Here is a 20895-nt window from a genome sequence, read left to right on the forward strand (position 1 = left end):
TTCTCTCTCTGCATGCTGTGCTAGAGCCTGTGAAAAACGTGTTTAGTGATTAATTTACATTTCCTGCTTTATAGCCCTTATGAAAAGGCTATTTTGGAGGGCTGGTCTATTTAGAGCGTGCTTAGGCGTTGAAAGACGTTGGGCCCAAACTCAGCACATTGTGGTCCAACTCCCTGCTCGGGCAGCTGCAGCTGTCGTAAAAAAAACACCTTCCAAAGTCTTGGGTGCTCAGCCACCCCTGCACAAGGCAACAGCTGGGCACTGCACCCTGCATCCCACTACCAGCAGCCCCAGAACCTGGCCAGGGAAGTGAAGACCCATCCTCGTGCCCAGCCCTCAGTATGTCCCAGCCACCTCCTCACTTGCAGAGCAATTCCATTCCACCTTGAGGCCAGGCTGCCTCAAAACACATCTCTACTTTTATTTCCCCACCTCCTTGGCCAAAAAACAGTCTGTTGTGGGCGGAGGTTAAGAGAGGCACGTAACAGTCAACAGATCATCAGCCACATGAATGCATGGCTACTTAAAAACGAAGTGGCAGCAGGCTAATAGCTCGTTGTGTAGGTAAAAAAAGAGGCTAAGCAGCTACCGTTGACCTCCCAGAAGCTGGGCAAACACCCAACACACTGCTCACCGCTGCCTGGCAGCCCAGCTGCATGCTTCTTGGGCAAGATGAAGAAGCCTGCTAATTATTTCAGCACAGTGGTGTTTGAGATGTCTGTAACAAATACCGTACTTAATTCAGTGTAGCACATTGTAAACTGTTGATAAAACTGACTGGTGTAAGCTTAGCGTACGACTAAACAGTCTTCCTCTGGGTGCAGGTTTCTTGTAGACCTTTATCTGCATATGGAGGCTGATTTAGGAATGCCTTTTCCCTTGAAATTGTGATTAGCATTTACTTGACCATGTTGCATTTGAATTTAGCAGTAGATTTACCTGTTCTTTTAAAACCAGGAACTTACTAAAATCTTCAGATTTTTCTTTAAAGAACAAAACAGGAATGAATTAAGTGCTGCTATAAAACGGTAATGTTCTTTTCACACTTTACCATTATAGTAATTGAAATTCTAACACTATAGACTCTTAAAATTGAAGATATTTGATATTCTCTGAAGTTATTAATATGGAACTAAAATAATTCCTCTAAGTGGAACTTTGGATATGCTTTCTTACTGAGACTACACAGTCTTGAAATGACTGGGTGACAATATTTACTGATATTTTGGGGGAAAGCGCTTATTCATGAAGGAAAATCAAATGAATACAACATGTCAATTTATTTCAGATCTACAAAATACAAATCTAAAAATATGATTTTACAGACAATATTCACCATTTAGTTTATATTTTAGTATGTTCTTAAGCCTATCTTGTAGAGAATGATAATAGAACAACAAAATATTCTACATTTTAACTTTTTAGATTTCCTTAACTGAGTCTGTCATATACATCAAAAATATTGCTGTGCACAGTAACCAACTAAATATCTATATTTCAAAAAGAGGTTGCCTGTGTCTCTTGACAGAGACACCAATTACAGTACATTTATTAAAAATCCTTCCAGAATACACTCAGTAGTAACAGTGGCAGCAGTAGTTAAAATCTTAACAGTTCTGTGAAATTATCGAAGCAAATGATAACAGAATTACAAAATTCAGTTAATCATGTAAATGTAATGTAAAACCCATGTAAAACTACTATGAAAGAAGAAATTACACAGGCACAAGTGCAAAAAAGCAATATTGTAAGCCATCTTCTCTCTTTGGTAAAAATCAATTAGGAGGAAGTATACTATAATAATTGAAGTCACAGACTAACTCATGCTATTTTTTTTTCTTACTGTAGGAAGACCACATGATTTGCAGGTATCCTACAGTACACAAGTTAAAATTCTACTTGACACTGCCCATTTTTTCCTCTTTAAAGTTTAAATATTGAAATTAAAGATAAGGTTTCTTTTTCTTTCATAAATAGCTTTTCAGTAGTATAGTCTCGTCAAGAATTTAAAAATAAATAGCAAAATATACACAATTTCAAAGATTATACTTAAATTCCTTATGGGTATATCCTGAAAATATATCTCCAAAGAATAAATAACTTTGGGTTTCTCGAATATTTGGTAAAATGTCAATTACTCTTCTGTAAGGACTTTTCTCTGAGGAGTAAGGAAGTACCATTGCTTTTTCTATAAAGCTTTTACTATACAGGTGGCATTTGAGTAAATTTACAGTAAGAATATAATCTGTAATATAATACGGACCTTCCCCATTAAAAAAATACAGTAAAAAAAACTTCCAAAAATAAACCTTCAAAATTTCAGGTTCAAACCTGAGGAGCTTCCAGGGAACTCTGAAGTTCTCCTGGAGCGACAGTCATGCTCAGCTGTGTATGTCACAGGCTAAAATAACAGTAAGGGAATTTCTTCTAACAGTAGAATCAAAGCTGTTACCTACCGACAACACATTAAAAATCCAAAAAGAACAAAATGTTAGGAAAGGGACAAAGGGGAGTGATGTGGGTGAAGAACACTTGAGTGTAAACCATCCTGAGAAAGAAATACATTTCCTACAGGCATTTCAATGTATTTTAAATTGACTCTTTTTCCCCATTTGAAGGGCTTGACCCTCATGAACAATTAAGGTAATGCCACGGAAAATTTCTATTGGAGTTTACAGGTTATCATCTTACTCAAGCTCCTCCTTCACTATTACTAAAGAAAAAAAAAAGCAGGCCACATCAGCAAAGCAGCTAGGTAACAGAATCCAGCAACTTGAAACATCATTAGGCATTCAGGAAAAAATAAAAAGATCTTCACTGCAGGAAGATCTTCTGGAGCAGCAAAGCAAAAGCCCTTGCCTTTTTGAAGATCCATTTAAGCTGCCAGCAAAGTAAAGGCAGTTTCGACTGCTCATTTATTCGGAATGCATAAATAATAACATGTAGATTCGCTAACTTCCTATTCACACCTACAGCTAATTTACATAAAACGTTAAGCAGAATGCTTTTCTACTCCTTGCTTGATTCCAAGCACAAGATGTAAAAACCAGTTAAATTGCACAGTCCAGCCCTTATCCCTGCAAACCTCTATCTGATCAAGAAAATGCTTTTTGGCATCTTCTTCGCTTTTCCCTACTGTCAGTGCATCCCGGATATATTCGATATCCTCTTTGCTGGTTAATTGGGGCATTCCAGTCATTAGCATCATGGAGAACAGGATGATCAGCAGGTTTGTGTGATGTCGAAGAGCTAAATAAGCCTTCACGCATACATCCTACAAAAGAGAAGAATTGTTTGTTAATTGATGAGGTCAACTGAAATGGATGGTTTAAGATTTTCACAGGAACTCAGGTATGAAGTGCTCTCACTGACCAGCACTATTCAATTACTGGCACACATCAGACAGAGGAGACCCAAGGGAGCTGTTCATCTGAGCAGAAACATTAAATTGATGTCTGCATCCCTTGCTCGCTTTTACTTCATTCATGAACACACCTGAGGGCAACAAGTCCTCTTCTGGTGTACAAACAAAAGGCGCTGTTTAATAATATTATATTAATTGCTAGAGCGTAAAGCCTTGGCTTCACTGAGATTTCAGATTAATTTCCCTGTTGTATAATCCCTTCCCACGACTGTTAAAGAGCCAGCAGTAATTCATCATCTTCCTCTAAAGCTGGTAGGTTCCCATTTAAAGACTGTGGGACAGCAAGTGATACAGAACAAAGCAGCACCTCCAGGGGTCTATTCTTCATTTTATATATACGTCTATAAAATGTGCAGAGGTGATGGCTTGCTAATGGAGAAGGTTTTTCAGGCTTGGTGTTCTGTGGAATTTTTCCATCTGACAGCTCTAGTTTGAACTCAGGCACGCTGCCTGGCTTTAGGACTGCTATGTTTACTGTCATACTGGATTCAATGGATTATTGTTCTTGTTGTTGTTTTTTAATTGCATTTTCACTTCCATATATAAATAATCTGTGCTTAGCAGCATAAACTTTAGAAGAATGAAATTTCTGCAGCTTGGAAAAACATGAAATGCCTTTTGAAAGAATACTTAATGATAAGTGACTGATACATAAATTGAAATGATTATTTCTTGTATTAAATTTATTACTCATTTACTTTTAGAAATAACATTTTAAGGAAAACAATGCAACGAAGAAATCAATCAAACATTACAAAGTTAAATTGGACCTGCAATGCAGAAATGTAAAAAGATGAGAAATATTTCCAGGAAGGCTGCTACTATTAAAACCTAAGCTGAAGCAATGCTGATTTTTACCCAACTAAATATTCATATTAACATTTCCAGAAATTTATATGTATGTATTTAAAAATTATATGAAATGTGTGTGTTTTAACGTAAATCCTACCAAATCTCATTAGCTCTCTGGAATTCGGTTTATTTTTCACATGGTGTATGGGTTTTTCTTGTTCCTTAGAAACAGTAAGAATTGCACAAATAATCTTAACATCTATCACTGTTCACATCAGCATCATCAGGACAAACAACCAGACAGGTTAGGAAGATACAAAGGAAGAAAGATGATACTTTGAAGATCTGTCTGTAGGGTTTCTTTCTTTCCTTTTTTTTTTTCCTTCTCTATTGCCTGGGCCCTTAAATCTTTCACTCTAAATTTCCAAATAAATCCTGTCCCAAAATAAAATGAGAACTTACAAACTCTAATGTCAGTTTAGTTCTTGCAAAGTAGAAGATGAATTGCAATGGTCAAAGCACAATTTACAATAGAAAACACAACCATCTTTTCACAGGGATTAGTTTCTCTCCATGACACTAGGAAAAAAAAATTCTACTTATGTGTATCAACTTCAAACAGGGAAATCTTGTCACAAGAGTTAGCGTGTGTTTTGTTCCTCTTGAAAGAGATGAAAGCTCTTTATAGTTATATCAAAGAAGGTTTTGCATTTCTCTATGGATGATATATTTTGCTACTGAAGGTGTCTGAAGACAGAGAAACAATTATGCAGTCAAGAAACTGGCATCACTACATCTCAAAGGCAGTCCTTGTAAGAATTCAAAAGATTAAAAAAATCTGCATCTGCTTGTTACAGTTATTTATTCAGGCAGGAATTGAACAGGGAGTTGAATTAACATCTTTCAAGAAAAGTCATTTTTGTTACTTCTGAGAAAGGCTGAGAGAATCAAAAGTAACACAGATGCGTGTGTCAAGGGTATGTGAATACCATGGGATTAGGAAAAAAACTGTTGACTAATATAAAGCCACGGGCAAAATGAGAGGAGCTGAGGAGAAACCAACCCCCCTTATCCAATAGACAACAAAGAACAATTGATTAATTTGACAGCTTGAAATTGTCATAAGTGTTAGTATCCTAAAGGTCAAGCATTTTTTTAATATAAACTGTCCAAGTTCTGTTATATAGGTCATCCCTTTCCTGTACAGTGTAATACAGAAAAAGTGCTTTTCAGTGATGAATTGTACATCCTTCGTCTTTCTATCACCTTTATTTGGAAACAAATGGTACAACCAGAAGAGATTATTGGATTAGCAGTGAAAATACAGACCAAGTCAGCAGGGTAAAGTAATGAAAAAAATAATTAATTAAATAAATGAGATATAATGAATGAAAGTTCATTCATAACTCAATGGAAAAACTAGTAAAGAAAAATTGAGGGGAACTAATGACAGCTATGTGGACAAAGCTCTAAAGACCAGGAAGGTCATCCTACTGAAAAACTTAGATCTTCTATGTGAAAAACTTGCATGCATAATATAGGAGTAAAAAAGTTGCACGGGTTTCAGCCAAAGGCTGGAAAGGAAATGCTACCACATTTGATGCTTACAGGAGGAGAAATCTGGACAGTACTGAGGCATCTGAAAAATTCACAGATGGTACAGAAAAATACTTGTCTTCTCAGATTAAGTCATGCTTATCAAATATTGTTTTCTGCTAAACATTTCTGTCATGTCATTAATAACCTCTGGCATCTATTTTTTTTTTAAACCATTGTGAGAAAAACAAACAAAAAGGGACTCAAAATTCAGACTAACAGCTAATAGAAGTGAGCTTTGCTGCCAGTTTCATAAAGGCTGCCATGCCACTGACAGCTTTAAAAGTTCAGCAATAACTAGCTATACTTGGTGGCAGTGGATTTAATCAAAGTTACCTGTCTAATTAGCCTTCTCTGTCGCCTGCAGTATGAGCTGTGGCTAACATATCTGTAGGGACTCTATCCAATAGGTGACAGAGAAATAAAATTAAAAAACTCATAGATATTTTCAAATATTAAAAGACTAAGGCCTGTAAAAACAAAGGATTCCTCTAAAGTACAACATATTTAATGTAGCTGAAGTACAAATTAATGAGAGATGCTCTTAAAAATTAATGAAGGATAAATGCTGAGACTTCTCCATTAATACTTGAATGAGTCAGCAGGCACAATGAATGAATCCCTATTAGGAAACACGATAAAACCAGCCAGTTGAAAAGTAAAGCTATCATTTTGTTTACTTTTGTACTCTGAACATATAATTTAAAAAGTGTTTCTTTCCAGCAAAATATGTGATGCATGTCCTGCTCCATGTTACTGTTTTACTTGTATAAAAGTATTTTGCTTTCAGCTTTCTTTTTGTTGGTCTTTGAGACAGAAAAGCCTTTCTTAGAAAAACCTTTTAATGTAGTACCAGTATAGCAGGTTGTTAACAGTACGTAATGAAGCAGAACTGTACATGAACTTACATTTTTTTCAGTCAGTATTACTCTGTCTGTGTCTAAATCACCCCACTTGAAATGACCAGGTCACATACCACAGTCACAGTTCACAAAAGTAAAGCTTGTTAATCACTGCTCAACTGGTTAATGACACTAATGGAACTGATACTGGCACTATCACAGCATTTCTGAACAGTCAGAGTAAAAAAAAAAAAAATAAGAAATTGTATTCAGTCAAAGCCAGGACTTGCTACTGTATTACAAAGGCATTGCTTACCAAAGAACTGCTAAGACCAAAATCACCTCCTGTTACTTTTGGTATTTGAGCTGCTGCAGTAAAGGTCAGGCATTCTCTGAAGAGCTGCATGATCCATATACACTAACACAACATCACCTCTCTGTAGACAGTAAGACGTTGCTACTCTTCCAATTCTCTATTAGCACGCTTTCATATTTTGAACTGTTTTCTGCTTCCAAACCAGACGCTTTCTACGAGATGAAATATCCCAGATGGGTGTTCTGGCCCCACATGTGGGGAAGGCTTACAGCTGCTGAACGGCCACCCTTCTTGTATGCACAACAGGTTGCAGGCTTCTTTAAGAGCACAGGCTCAGCATTCCCCACTTACTGAGCAAAACCTACCCTGCTTCTAAACCATTTGAGCTACAAGGCCCCTTCGAAACACCCACACTGTAATAAAGCTAGGCCTTGTGCCAAATAAAGATTCAAAAATCACACCTGGTTGTTTGGTTATTTTCAGAGGTCTGAGCTCAAGGATGACAATTGCCTCGATATTTGCTGTACAATAACGTGTATGTTCAAAGGGATGTATTCACTATCCAACAGTAGGTACTCAAAACTGAAAAACAAACCCCCTACCATGTCAGAAAGACTGGTTCATCCAAAGAGAATCCAGACATCTGATTTAGTCTTCTGCTCTGAGTCTAAGACTGGGGGAGACTTTTTATCATACATGGAACTTTCTTTCAAATCAGGCACATATTTAAAGTTCTTGAAGATGTGCACAGGAATACCGCTCCAGATACACATTTATCTCTGCTCAGCCATGCTCTCAGACACTTCACTAAACATACTAAACAACATTTTGCTTTGTCTCCTCCTTGCCGAGGTCCTACACAAGGTTAACAAAATCACAACTGTTTTTGTTCACTTTCAAACTGAAACTGCAATAGAATAAATTTTTAGCACTTTTCTTCTCTTTCAGAGCATTAAGTCCATCCGCTTCACAAAACCAGAATGTGATATGGTTTAGTACCACTGTACATTTCTGTCCAGATGCAGTAAGCTGAGCCCCAGGACAAGAGAGCAGAAGCAGGAGGAGTAACACTGGCACAGCCAGATGAGGAGCACCTACTTGGACTACACAGAGGTCTCTGCTTAATGCTGTCAGTCTCCTCTACTGTCACAAATACTGATGTCCCCCCCAATATATTTTCGATCCAAACAAGAAACAAAGAAAGGACTGCCTGTCTGGTCTGCTGCTAACTGAAACCTGTCAATGTGGCTTTGTGGGTGTTTGCATCCTAGTTCCCATAATCCTACAGATAATGTTTGCTTTTAGCTGGAGCTAAAATATCCCAGAATTGTATTACGATTCGGTAAATTTTATTAACATAATACCCAGGAGCACAGGCCTTTGAAATCTAAGGCACTAATGTTCATTTCAGAGAGTAACAAACACTGCTTAATTGACTTACAGCTAAATATTCACTTTACCTGAAATTTGTGGAAATGGAGACTTGTCTTCTTTCCAGAAGTCCCCATGACAAACAGAAAATCCGGAGTCAGCACAAAAGGAACTCTTTCCTTATTAATTCCAAGGAAGCTTTTGTAATTCCCAAGAATATGGCCGAAATCAATATGAAAAAGGTTACCTTCATAAAAAGAAGTCACAGTTAGGCTCGAATACAATAAATTGTCAAGAACACTTATTTGGATTCAACTAGATTTCCACAATCTCTTTTTTGGGGGTAAATATGATTGTTCTTTAGTTCATCAGAAAACACTATTTTCTCTCTTTTTTTTTGAAATACATAATCATGTCCTCCTGGCAAAGCTACTTTTTGTTTGTCTTTGGAAGTTGTTAAAAACCAGGCCCAACTGCTTTGTTTTCTAAATATACACTCACAACTTTTCAAAAATGAAGCAAGGATTAATTTGGATGCCTCAGCTCCCTAACAAACAGATTCCAGCACATCACTGCATGGAACAGGCTTCTGATTACCTTACACATTCCCAGGGATTCTGGCGCTGTCCAGCTCCTTGGCTAATGCCAGGCACTAGAACATGCTTCTTCCTCACCGAGCTGCATTACCAATTTATGTACCTTCTTGTACTGAAAAAGTTTGCCTTACCACCCTCTGGATAACTTTGAGACTGTGGTACACTATCAGGTCCCAAGAAAGTGATGAAAAAAATCCATTTTTAAGGACTGCTACGTCTGTAGGACCAGAGTGCCCTGCCACTCTTCAGATTACTTTATTACTTTGGTTGGCAGACAAGATGTAAAGAGAATGTTTACTTAAAAACATGTATTTGTAGTAATTTGTAATAATGGCATATGTACATAAAAAGATGAAACATCAAATGATGTAGGATGATACTTGGTAGCGACCCTTAGGGGGACCATCCTTAGATGTTCCAGCATTTCAGGCAGCTTTTGAGTCCCCATAACCTACCCCACATCCTTCTGGCTTCTGTTGTTCAAGACAGCCTGTGCTAAACTCTCCTGCTAACCTGCTCCTGATTACACATGAATAACCTTTCCTTCACTGTCTCCCTTTCTACTGACCTGTCCCTCAATTTTCTGCCAAGAGGCACTTACACTGAATTACATAATACTTATAGTACTATGTATATATTAATGTTGAATTTAGAGCCTTTTTCTTTTTTTCCCTCAAGGACTTCTGGTGAACTTTTTTTTTTTTTTATTATTGTAGTCTCCAATTAGCTCATTTCTGCCTTCAGGGTACTTCCTCTCTCCAGCCTTCAACTAGTAAAACTTTAACTACAATATGATTAATATTAAATATACAGTCATCTAACTAAGCCCAAAAGTATTTTCTGTCTCTTTGCGTTATGTGAAGACTAATTATGAAGTAACAAGCTCATGAAACCAGAAGTAAATTTCTTAGACCAAATAAAACCCCTTCATATGTACTGCTTGATCTGGGGTCCTTTCTGGGACTTCCATAGAGAAGTAAAATTGGGGGTGAATCACTACACAGTCACAGAAATAATTGCCAAGATTTGTAATACAAAAAATTTAGGTTCTTTCAGGAGGCTTGCCACCACATGGTGAGATGCTTCTTTCCTCAGGTTTGGCATGGGACAAAAGGGCCACAGAATGCTCATGTAACATGCTTGCACAGCCAACTTACACAAAGAAATCTGTGATTTATCACATCTTTAAACATATCAATGGACTATTCACAGCTGACACGGTTGTGTTGACCTACTGAGTCACTTGTGAATGGTCTAGACAATGTCCTCCTCTAGACATTGATGTTAAGTAGACAACAGTCTGGTGTTCACGGACCAGCAACCTTCTGGAAACACACCTGGTGCTCTTGCATCAGCTCGTCAGTCAGGTGACCAAAAGCAGCAACCCTGCAAGAGTACCTCCTCAACTCAAGCTCAGGGTAGCTCTTGTTGGTTGGTCCAGGGGTGCCGCCCAGCGAAGATCTCCGATGTTGCAGAGAGTATGAGAGATTGATAATTTCCCCAATTTTAGCTCATTAGTGGGTGTGATTAATCTTAAAGGTGCCAATTTGTCAAGTGTGCTTTGCCCCTGCTTTAGTATGCTTATGTTTAAATTGCTTTTTGTATGCTCACTTTTCTGATTATGCTTATGTTTAAAAGGAAAAATAGAAGTTGGTGTTTGTGCAGCTAAGGTTCTCTGCCACTATAAAATCACTGCAGCTTGGCATTCAGTTTGATGTCACTTTGTGTTCTGGTAAACAAGGAACCCTTTTGTCCTGTGACAAACCATCCCGCAGACTTCAGTAGTAAAACCACCACACTCCACGTACACTTTCTAGGATTTTCTACAAAGGTACATAAACCAGTTATGTTCCTCCAGTGACACACAGTCCAGTAACATCTGCATTCTGACAGCAGGTGAATAGCTGTCTCCTTTGTGAAGTTTTTTGGCTTTTAGATCTTGTATCTAGACATAAAAATTACTTTTACATTCCTCATGACTTAGTTTGCAACAAACTCATCCTTGGAAAAGAACTGCATTGTTAATGATAAATATCTAGAGCTTATAAGAAGGCCAAAAGGGGCAACGATAGGCTTCAATGTCACCCAAATACCTGAATTTGTAAGCAATGCTGACAGAACTGGATTCTTTTTCTTCATTCATTGTTACATGAAATATTTATTAGATTAAAACATAAATCTAGTGAAGTGTAGACAGTCCTCACATCTTCTGCGAAAATCTCAAAAAAAAACAAAACACAACAACCATCAACAAGCCCAAACTCACCTGTTTCTGTAATCATAATGTTATCGTTGTGCCTGTCTCCTATTCCAAGTACAAAGGTTGCCACACAGTATCCAGCACAGGAATAAACAAACCTTTCCACAGCTGCCTGAAACTAAAAATAGATATTAGAGATGTTAAATGCTTCAGTGATACAAACTAACATTTCTTCAGTCATTCTCAAATTTGTATGCCTTTCTGCCAATGTGTATCAAGCAAAAGTTAAACAAACTGTCTTGAAAAGAACACTGTTGCACAGCAGAGATTAAGATCACAACCTGCACTGCACTGGCTGTGGCTCTACACCTTAGCTCAAGTAAAATAAGCGTACAGTTGTCCACACCATCTGAGAAAGAATAAGGGGAAGCGTGGGGAGCCTTTCCTCATTCCTCATTCCCCTGTGCTGCTCGGGGAGAGGGTACAGAAGACAGTGAATGGGGAGAAGGTGCTTTTAGTTTGCTTTTAGGTTCTCACTGCTCTAGCTTGTTAGTAACAGGTAATAAATTACCTTAATCTTCCTATGTTGAGTCTTTTTTGCCCGTGACAATAATTGTTGAGCGATCTCCCCATCCTTATTTCAACCCTTGAGCCCTTTGCAACATGTTTTCTCCCCCTTTCCCTTTGAGGAGGGGGAGTGAGAGAGCGGCTGTGGTGGAGTTCAGCTGCCCAGATGGATCAAAACACAACGGGGCATCCACAGCTCCTCTGGGCAACCTGTTCCAGTGCCTCAGCACCTTTTGAGTGAAGAATTTCCTCCTAACACCTCATCTAAATCTCTACTCTTTTAGTTTAAAACCATTCCCCCTTGTTCTTTCATTGTCTGTCTGAGCAAAAAGTTGTTCTCCATCTTTTTTTATAAGACCAGTTAAGTATTGAAAAGCTGCAATGTCTCCCTGGAGCCTTTTCTTCTCCAGGCTGAACAATCCCATCTCCCTCAGCCTTTCTTCACAGGAGAGGTGCTCCAGCCCTCTGATCATCTCTGTGGCCCTCCTCTGGACCTGCTCTAACAGCCCCACACCCTTCTTGTGCTGGGGGCCCCAGACCCAGTTGCAGGGCTCCAGGTGGGGCCTCCCAAGGGCAGAGCAGAGGGGCACAATCCCCTCCCTCCCCTGCTGGCCACCCCTCTGGTGATGCAGCCCAGGACGCAGTTGGCGTTCTGGGCTGCAGGCACACACTGCTGGCTCGTGTCAAGCCTTTTGTCCACCAGAACCCCCAAATCCTTCTCTGCAGGGCTGCTCTCAATGAGTTCTTCTTCCAGTCTGTGCTCATGTCTGGGATTGCCCCAACCCAGGTGCAGCACCTTGCACTTGGACTTGTTGAACCTCACTAGGTTCACATAGGCCTACTTCTCAAGCTCATCCAGGTCCCTTAGGATGGCATCCCTTCCTTCTGGGGTATCGACTGCCCCACTCAGCTTGGTGTCATCTGCAAACTTGCTGAGGGTGCACTTGATCCCACTGCCTGTGTCATTGACAAAGATATTAAACAGCGCCGGTCCCAGGACAGACCCCTGAGGGACATCGCTCATCACTGGCCTCCATTTGGACACAGAGCCATTGACTGGAACTCACTGGGTGCAGCCTTTAAGCCAACTCCTTATCCAGTGAATAAGAATAAGGAATTGGCTTCCTAAATAAAGGAGTTGTGAGTACCCAAACCTGTGCTTAAAATACTCTAAAGCCACACTGCCTCTCAGCGCTCCTAGATGTCCTTTCAATCTGCTCCTCGTGTATCACTTCCAAATAACACTGACAAAGGAGCCATTTCTAAAGCATCCTGTTACTCAGGAGCCTGGCTGCCAGCTGGATGCAGAAGGCTCTTTCACAAATGCTCACAGCTGAGCGAAGGGAAAATGAATGGATTTTTCAAACTCACTTAAGTAACAAAACCGTAAACACAACCGTGTTACAGTTAGAAACCCTCAATTAGTAGGGTGCATTGTAAAACTCTGTGTCCTGCTTTAGGCTGGGGCACAGTTAATCTTCTTCACAGGAGCTGGTACGGTGCCATGTTTCAGATTTAGGAGGAAAATAATGTTGACAGCACAGCGATGTTTTAGTTGTTGCTGGGTAGTAAACTGTCTTCATTTCATCACACAAGTTTTAGGTGTTTTTCCCCTGATCCTCTCCTCCATCCTGCTGTGGGGCAGAGTAAGCAAATAGCTCTGTTGTGCTTAGCTTCCTGAAGGGTTAAACCACAACACCCTATTTCAAATTTCAAAGAACTCACCTTCTCCTCAATGACACATCTTTCCTTCAGCCACTGGTTGAGTATTTCATCCTTAAATGCGCCAGTGTTACCAACTGTACTCTGCTGAATTTTGGCAATTGTTGTAGCATCTTTCACAATTTCAATCATTCCTACAGAAAGCAAAGGAGAAAAGCCAGAGTTTATATTAAATGTACATTAAAGCATATATAATATGCAAAATAATATTTTAAACTGCAGTTTTTATGCCATGCATTATGCATAATTTCATTACTTGTGAGCAGCTGTTTATTTTACAAGCAACAGTGGTTCTTGCCCACTCCCGGCTGAATCCTGCCAGAGCTCCGAACTACCCAGGCATCCTAAACTCTTCCATGAGAATGTAAAACCTTTTAAAATGGAAAGAACCACGCAATGAGTGTACATGAGGCTGCACGAGGCTTTTCCTGAGCAGAGGAAAAACCTCTCTTGTCCTGATACGCTGCAGGAGCCCGGGTACCACCCACTTGCTGAAAAGCTTCTCCCCAGCTTCACTGATTTGAGGAGCTGAAGAGAAGCCACAGCGTTGGGGTAGCCTGGAAACAAAAGTGATACCAGAGGAGCAGTGATGCAGATAGAGCTATTGTGGGCCCTCCCACAGTAAATCCCATTTAAGCTTTCATGTGCATACACACAAAAAGGTTCAGGAATACCAGCGTGCCAGTGGGTTGCTGGTGGAAAACTCTTGCTGTAGGTGCGTACACGTTGGTACAAGTCAGTAAGGACACACTGCTCTTCACCAGGAGAGAAACACAATCCAACAACCAGTCTTTTTCCCACTGGCCATGGGAGGGTCAGCAGCAGACAAGGGTGAAAGTCCCAAAACTGAACAGATCCTCACAAAATCAAATCAGTGCATCACAGCAATATGTGTAGAAACATGGAATTTACCATTCATACTAACAAGTCATACAAAAATCGGGTACCCTAGAGAGAGAAAGAAGAAAGGGAGGCTACATTGCAATGCTGCACTGTAGCCAAGACCAGCAGATGTGGTCTCCTCTTATATTCTATATGCCTGTATGAAGGAAGGTCAGATTTCAGATGAATTTATTTGGTAACTGGAAATATATTTTCTTCCTCCAGTTCAAGTTCAACAGTGTCTTATAGGTAAAAGCCTGGCCTCAGTTCCAGCTGAATGATAAGTAACCAAACAGAAATATCCCTTCCTCTCAGAAGTGACTCAAAGCAGTTTCTGATTTGGATTCAGTTTGACTATCTGAAACAGATTTCTACCTATTCATAGTCCTACTCTTCTGCAAGTAGTGAATTATGTGCAAATTTTTCAGTAACAGAAAAAAGAATAGTAATCTCCAGCTCCATGCATAGATGAATTCTCCTCTGTCTTCTATGCATAGATAAATTCTCCCCTGGTGGTATTTCCTCTGTCATGAAAAAGACGTGGTTTTGTTTGTAACTAAACTATTGTGGAAATATGACCTCCAAAAACCACCACCACCAAATTAAAAAACTGCATTTTGGTTTGTGCTTGTCAAGCTGTTTTCCTCCTCAGTGAGCTCCAGATCACATTCCAGCTGTTGAAAGCTTCCCCCTTCTGTGCTCACAAATCTCCCTCTACCGGTCAACAGCTTCTTGATTCCAGGGGAGGGGAGCTGTTGCAGGAGGCATCTTCTGCTTTCATTTTCATTTTCAAGTTCTCCCAGCAAAGCTGTATTGATTAGCAGTGTGAAAAGCCTGCAGATTTTAAAACAGATGCTCACGGAAACCTTTTACTGATCATTCTTCACTGTAGTGCCAAAAGACTGATACAAAACCTACACAAAATGTTGTAGAGATTATTCTGCCTGAGTAAATACTTTAAAGGCACCAAGGTAAAAATAAAAATAAAATGCTGAAATAGTAAATCTCTACTGGCAAATCCCTCTAAATACAGATCTGTCTCTCTGTAGGTATGGTTAGTCTTAGGCTTCAGTTACTGGGAAAAAGTGTCTCAACTGAGCTGCATTCAACTGGGAGGAATCCACAGAGTTTCTAGGGATCTGTGGTACTAAAGCAGGTGACTTTTACATTATGTGCCAGCTTGAACTTTTTAAATTTGGCAGTGATACAGCTTAGTAAGTAGTGATAATTGCTCTGCCGAGCCAGGAACATATGGCAACGTCAAGGGGAGAGATAATAGGGTACGATCTTTTACCGGTGATACACAGAAGAGAAAGTTCTTCCTCCTGAGGTCTATTTGGCAGCAGCAGTGGAGAGGGCAGATGTTTCCTACACTGCAAACTGCATTAAATGCAGATGTCTCCAGCAGACTGAGAAAGATCTATACAGTAGGGGATACCAGCCAGGTGTCAGGAAATCTGTAAGACGCTCGGCTGTTTTCTTATACTCAGTGTAAAATGTGGTATTGTCCTGGTGTAAATACACAGAGAATGCCCCAAGTTTCACGGAAATATTATGAGGTAGGGAAGAAGCAGCTTGGAAGAAAACCACAAATGAGTATCATGAAGTAAATGTTTGCATGTCACCACTCTTTGGCTGTGTTCCAAACACGCATAAGCTCTACATCAAAGCGCCCCAGCTTGGGTATTACTAATTTAGGCTGCAGGTATTCTCAGCAAAAGGAACAGAAGCCTTTATGTGATTAACCATGCCCCTACTGTGGTGCTGGGGGGGTGCTAAATTCTTACATCTCCACCATGCAAGTAGGAAAACTAACAATTATTTCCTAATCAAAAACCAAAGAATGGGGAGTCAATTAAGAATTCATGAAAGAAACCTGAAGTCTCTAAGTTGGATATGAGAATGCTATGGTCACTAGCAGAATTCCTGCATTTTCCCCAATTATTTCAATATGTTACATTGCCTTAAGATGATTTTAAATAAAATTAAACAAAATCCTGAAATCTGTCTAAAAGAAAATAGTTGTTTTTTTATAACCTACATAAGGGTAAAAAACCCAAAAACAACACAACTCCTGTATTTACAGTCAAAGTGCAGTTAGGATTTTGATATATCGTGTTCCATTTCCTTTATTAGAATTCTACCAATATGATTTATTTAGGTTTAAAACACTTATATTAAGGAAACTCTTGTGTGTCATGCAACTGATTATTTTATCAGCAAGACTGGGTTCTCTGCATTGCTGAGAAATCTTGAAGCCAAAAGAAAAGATGATAAAAATTTGATGTGGCAATGTATTTTAGAGAGGAAGTATATTGCAGGTATTTATTAAAAAGAATTCTTAATTTTATTGCAACTCAGTTCATCATTCTTCAATCCATAAAGCAAAATATATTGTAGAAAGAAAATAGAAGTAAAAAGCTGGAGATGACGGGAGATATGTGGCAGTATTTATATTATCATTACTTTATCTATCCACGCAGTTACTATCATACTGCTAACCACACAGATGACAGGAGTTAACAACCTTAATAATTTTTACACATGTCCAGGCTTTGAGTAAATGGCAGAGCAGTACTTGTTAATCCGTCTCACTGATGCATGGTTTATACCTGCCAAAGTGTTCTTTTCAGCACCAAAGCTTCATTTGGACATGGCTGATTTTTCTACATCAAGGAGGTTTTTCCTCCAGCCAGTTGTTCATGAACTGGTCAGTAAAATTAACTCTACAAACAATTCTGTATTATCTGGGTACTAGGAAACTGTACAAAGTGGATGTGCTAGGATACATAATATATGCAAACTCAATCACAGTGAGTCAGCTTGGAGCCATCAGAAAGTACAAATTATAAATCAGTTTGGCATTTCTGGGTGTAAATGGACTTTTCCCAAGCTAATCAAGCTGCTCTACACACCATCACATGGTCCTCCTGGAAGCTTCAAAAGCATCTCGTTGATTTCTCCCAGCATAAATTCTAGAAAACAGATGATCTAATGCCCAATGAGGACTATTGACTGAACAGCCTGTTAACTAATGTTGTTGCTTTTATGTAGTACAAGGTATGAAGTTTTAGGTCAGGAAAAAACACAGATGTTTTGTTATTTTAATCCTTTTCTCTGTTTTGTTCTTATTAATACATTAAAAAACATCTGGAATAAGTCATTCACTTTCACCACTTCTTCATACCAAGTATGAACAAATGATATTAAATTTCTAATTACAGTAAGCATGATCTCATACCTATTTTGTTCCCTGTAGAAATACAGCCATACGGTAGCAAACAGAGGTCCAAGGATTCTGCTTCCCAAATGGATTCCATAATTCGAAGAATCTAGTAAAAACAAAATGCATACACTAAGTTATTTCAAGTTGTTTGGGCATTATTTATTACTCACAGAAATAATACCACCCATACGTCTGAGACAGGGCTGAGCTTACTTGTCTTTTGCTGCTTGAGAGATAAACACAGAAAGCATTCAGCCATTTAAGATTATCACTTACAGAACCCGGATTAATATTTCCTATCCTGTCCTGTGCTCAGGCTCTCTCTGGTGTTTTATAAAGTATTAATAAGTACCTTGTGTGATTTCTACATGATATGAGATTGAACACATTAGTAAGTACACCCATTTTCCCCCATAAATACTACCAAAAGTGCTAACAAGCCAGTTTGTCAGAACAATCGATGAAATATTACTGCAGCAATGGTACCTGCCAATTTCTTTTTCATTTGTAACTTCACCCATTGCATAAATAAATCATAGAAACTCTTTGGAAACCAGGCCATCTTGCACTAAATAACAGATTCCTTCTCTAGAACACTAAAATGTGGAGTATGGATGGCATATGGCAGGAAAAAACAGGGTAGCAGTAACATAAAACACTGTAGTACAAAAAGAAGATCCAGTTTTAATATCAGCTTCTCATACAGCTTAAAAAATGAAAGACAGCCTCCTATTTCATGTGGACAGTAAAGAAAATGTGTACATTTCTGACAAGTAAAACAACAGTTAAACATTCACATTATTCACTTTACAGCTATAACACAGCATTTTAGCTATCATACCTGTAAAATAAGCATGTCCTGGCGGAGGTCATCTCCGTGTTTGAAGATGATGCCTATGGTTTCATTCGATAGAGCGGTTGGATCTGCACATTTAAACTCAAGCCACAGGGGCTTCTTCTTAGATGCCATCACTTTACATTTTTCTATCTGTGAAAGACACATTTATTGCTAGGCATTGTACTCCAGCATAACACAGCTAACCTTTTCATACGTCAGCTACAGAGTAGTTCACAAGCCTTCAACCTGTTATACCACACGAAACATGCCGAAATGACATGTAAAGAATGGTACTCAGCTGCCACCGAAAACCTCCTGAACCTGCAAAGCTTTTAACACCCTCCATGATAAAGGGAAAGGCATGCCCTGACTCTCTGAAACTGGATTTAACTTGTAAATCTGCTTCGGACAGAAAGAACTTTTGAACCAGGAATAAAAGCTTCTGACATAATTGGCAAATATTGAACTTCCCAACAGCACTCTGAGAGCTGCTTTGCAAACCAGGAAAATAATAGTTGTCCAATGCGATTTGCCACATCATCTACCCTCATGACTTCTAGTCACCTCGGTTATTCCAGAGTGCTTGATTTAATTCAATTTCCTAAGCAAATCATTCAGTCAAATTCATGTGGAAAATGGCACTTGTGAAAGTAATTTAACATAATAATTCATAAAATAACAGAATAAACACTCATTTAGCTTTGCTAGATTTTTAATCTTGAGAAGTTCAACAATGAAACTACAGAAATTACATAATTTCAAATGTTTTCTCAACTAATTATGTCTAACATGAAAGAGTAGTATTAACACTTTCCATTCTGGAATTCCTAGGTCTTTGTTGGAACACAACCATGTACAGTAAAGGCATCTAAAATCTAGGATCTAAATCTAGATCTAGGCATCTAAAAAAGCATTTGCACGCTAGTATTTGAGAGCTGACCGAATTAATGCCAGAAAAAGAGTATTTTGGAATATTTGTGTTTTGTAGATTGAGGTTCTGAGCTTGCAGTTTGAAAGAAAACAGTTTTTACAATTATTTTTTTTAAGAAAAAAATGCTTATCTTCGAATGTACTAGAAACACTGATTTTGCTCCTCATATCTGGTTTAGAATGTTCAAATTTCAGGCTAAGAGGATTTTAAGCTTATGAACAAGTAACACTTGCTAGAATGAAGAAGAAATTAAAATGAGATACAACGTAGCTCATTGTATCAAATGTGTCTGCTCATACAGTTTGAAGAAAAAAAAATGAAAGGCTGTAGCCCATCTATTTTTGGGCATAACTACTTTCCTTTGTAAATTAATTGCTTCCTGTATCTAGGAAGGTCCTGGTAGGGCTGCACGCTTCCTGTTGTGAAGGAAAACTAGAAAACCCTGAAATATGTTTTATTTTGAAGTCTATTTTTTATTAAAATGTTAAATCAATGAAGTCTAAATGTTAAAAAAAGTATAAAAAATGATGATATTTAAACTAAGATTTTGAAGAAGTCAGAAATTTTATATTCTTGAGTAAATAATGTTTGAATTGACTTCTGTTCTCACAGTACCTCTGTTGTGCCCAGCTGGGAGGTGTCAGCTCTTTCGGTCTGAAGATAGACTAGGCTGTAGCCTGTGCACCAAGGCACATGTTTAGTTAGCAGAAACATGGACAGATATGGAGAAATAATATCAGTTACCCAAATGAGTACCCTACTGACTGACTTGCGGGGTATCATCATATTTCATGCAAAAATTTTTACCAAATGAAACATACTTGCAAATAGGAGATTCTTTTTCAAAAAAGAATTTGTACTACTTACCACTAGGGCTCCTGCTCGTAGCCCAGGATCATATGGGACTCTAAAACTTTCTGGAAGTTTGCTGCTCTGTAGTTTTTCAAGCTTCTGTCTAAGCTGTGCAATAACTGCAATTGCAAGTAAGAAAAGTTATTGAAATCAGAAGTTGGAAGGAAAAAAGTTATAGCATATCAAACTTGTTAAGCATCACGATTTAGCTAAGAGAGTCCCCATTTAGTTTTAAATTGCTTTCCTCAAGGATGTTCTCATTTGAAGAATGAAGGAAAACTTGCTTTACGAATGGAGCTGTTTCAGACACTTAATGCTAAAGTCTTCAAGCATCTCACAAATCATGAGCCCTCTACACGGTGTTGAAAGTACTACACAGTGCTTGGTGTTCTTCTGAAGACTATCTCTAGGGTTTAGGAGATTACATTAAAATGTCACTCTTCATTTAAAAAGAGCAAAACAACACAGTACAACACACAAAAATATATTTTGACCTTATAACTGCCAAGGAAAAATCGATACATCTACTTCAAAGGCTCAGAAGGAAGAAGCAACTAAAAGCACCCAGCATTTTCCATTATTTTGACCTATCTCATTGCACTTACAGCCAGACTCACGGCTTTTGAATTCTTGGAGCATTGTGTACTATAACCATAAGGCATTCAACTACAGAGATACTGAATTTACCATCCAAGGTTTCCTGTTGCAGCCTTGTTAACCTCACATTCCAGGAAGAAGAA

The 20895-nt window shown here is 38.6% G+C and overlaps 1 protein-coding gene across 3 annotated transcripts in view; it reads right to left on the reverse strand.

Moving 5' to 3' along the window:
* Positions 1-1261: 1261 nt before the first annotated feature.
* Positions 1262-20895, reverse strand: part of PIK3CG (phosphatidylinositol-4,5-bisphosphate 3-kinase catalytic subunit gamma) — a 35949-nt gene continuing 16315 nt past the window's right edge. For all 3 annotated transcript variants that reach the window (XM_068669777.1, XM_068669774.1, XM_068669776.1), the window contains exons 5-11: positions 20171-20274; positions 18376-18522; positions 17550-17640; positions 13430-13560; positions 11204-11315; positions 8431-8588; positions 1262-3274 (exon numbers count right to left, since the gene is read on the reverse strand). In XM_068669777.1, the coding sequence (XP_068525878.1) occupies positions 2993-3274; positions 8431-8588; positions 11204-11315; positions 13430-13560; positions 17550-17640; positions 18376-18522; positions 20171-20274 (1025 nt within the window). In that variant the 3' untranslated portion in view covers positions 1262-2992. The remainder of the gene's footprint in view (positions 3275-8430; positions 8589-11203; positions 11316-13429; positions 13561-17549; positions 17641-18375; positions 18523-20170; positions 20275-20895) is intronic.

This window comes from Anas acuta, chromosome 1, assembly GCF_963932015.1.
Source record: "Anas acuta chromosome 1, bAnaAcu1.1, whole genome shotgun sequence".
NCBI classification, from domain to species: domain Eukaryota; kingdom Metazoa; phylum Chordata; class Aves; order Anseriformes; family Anatidae; genus Anas; species Anas acuta.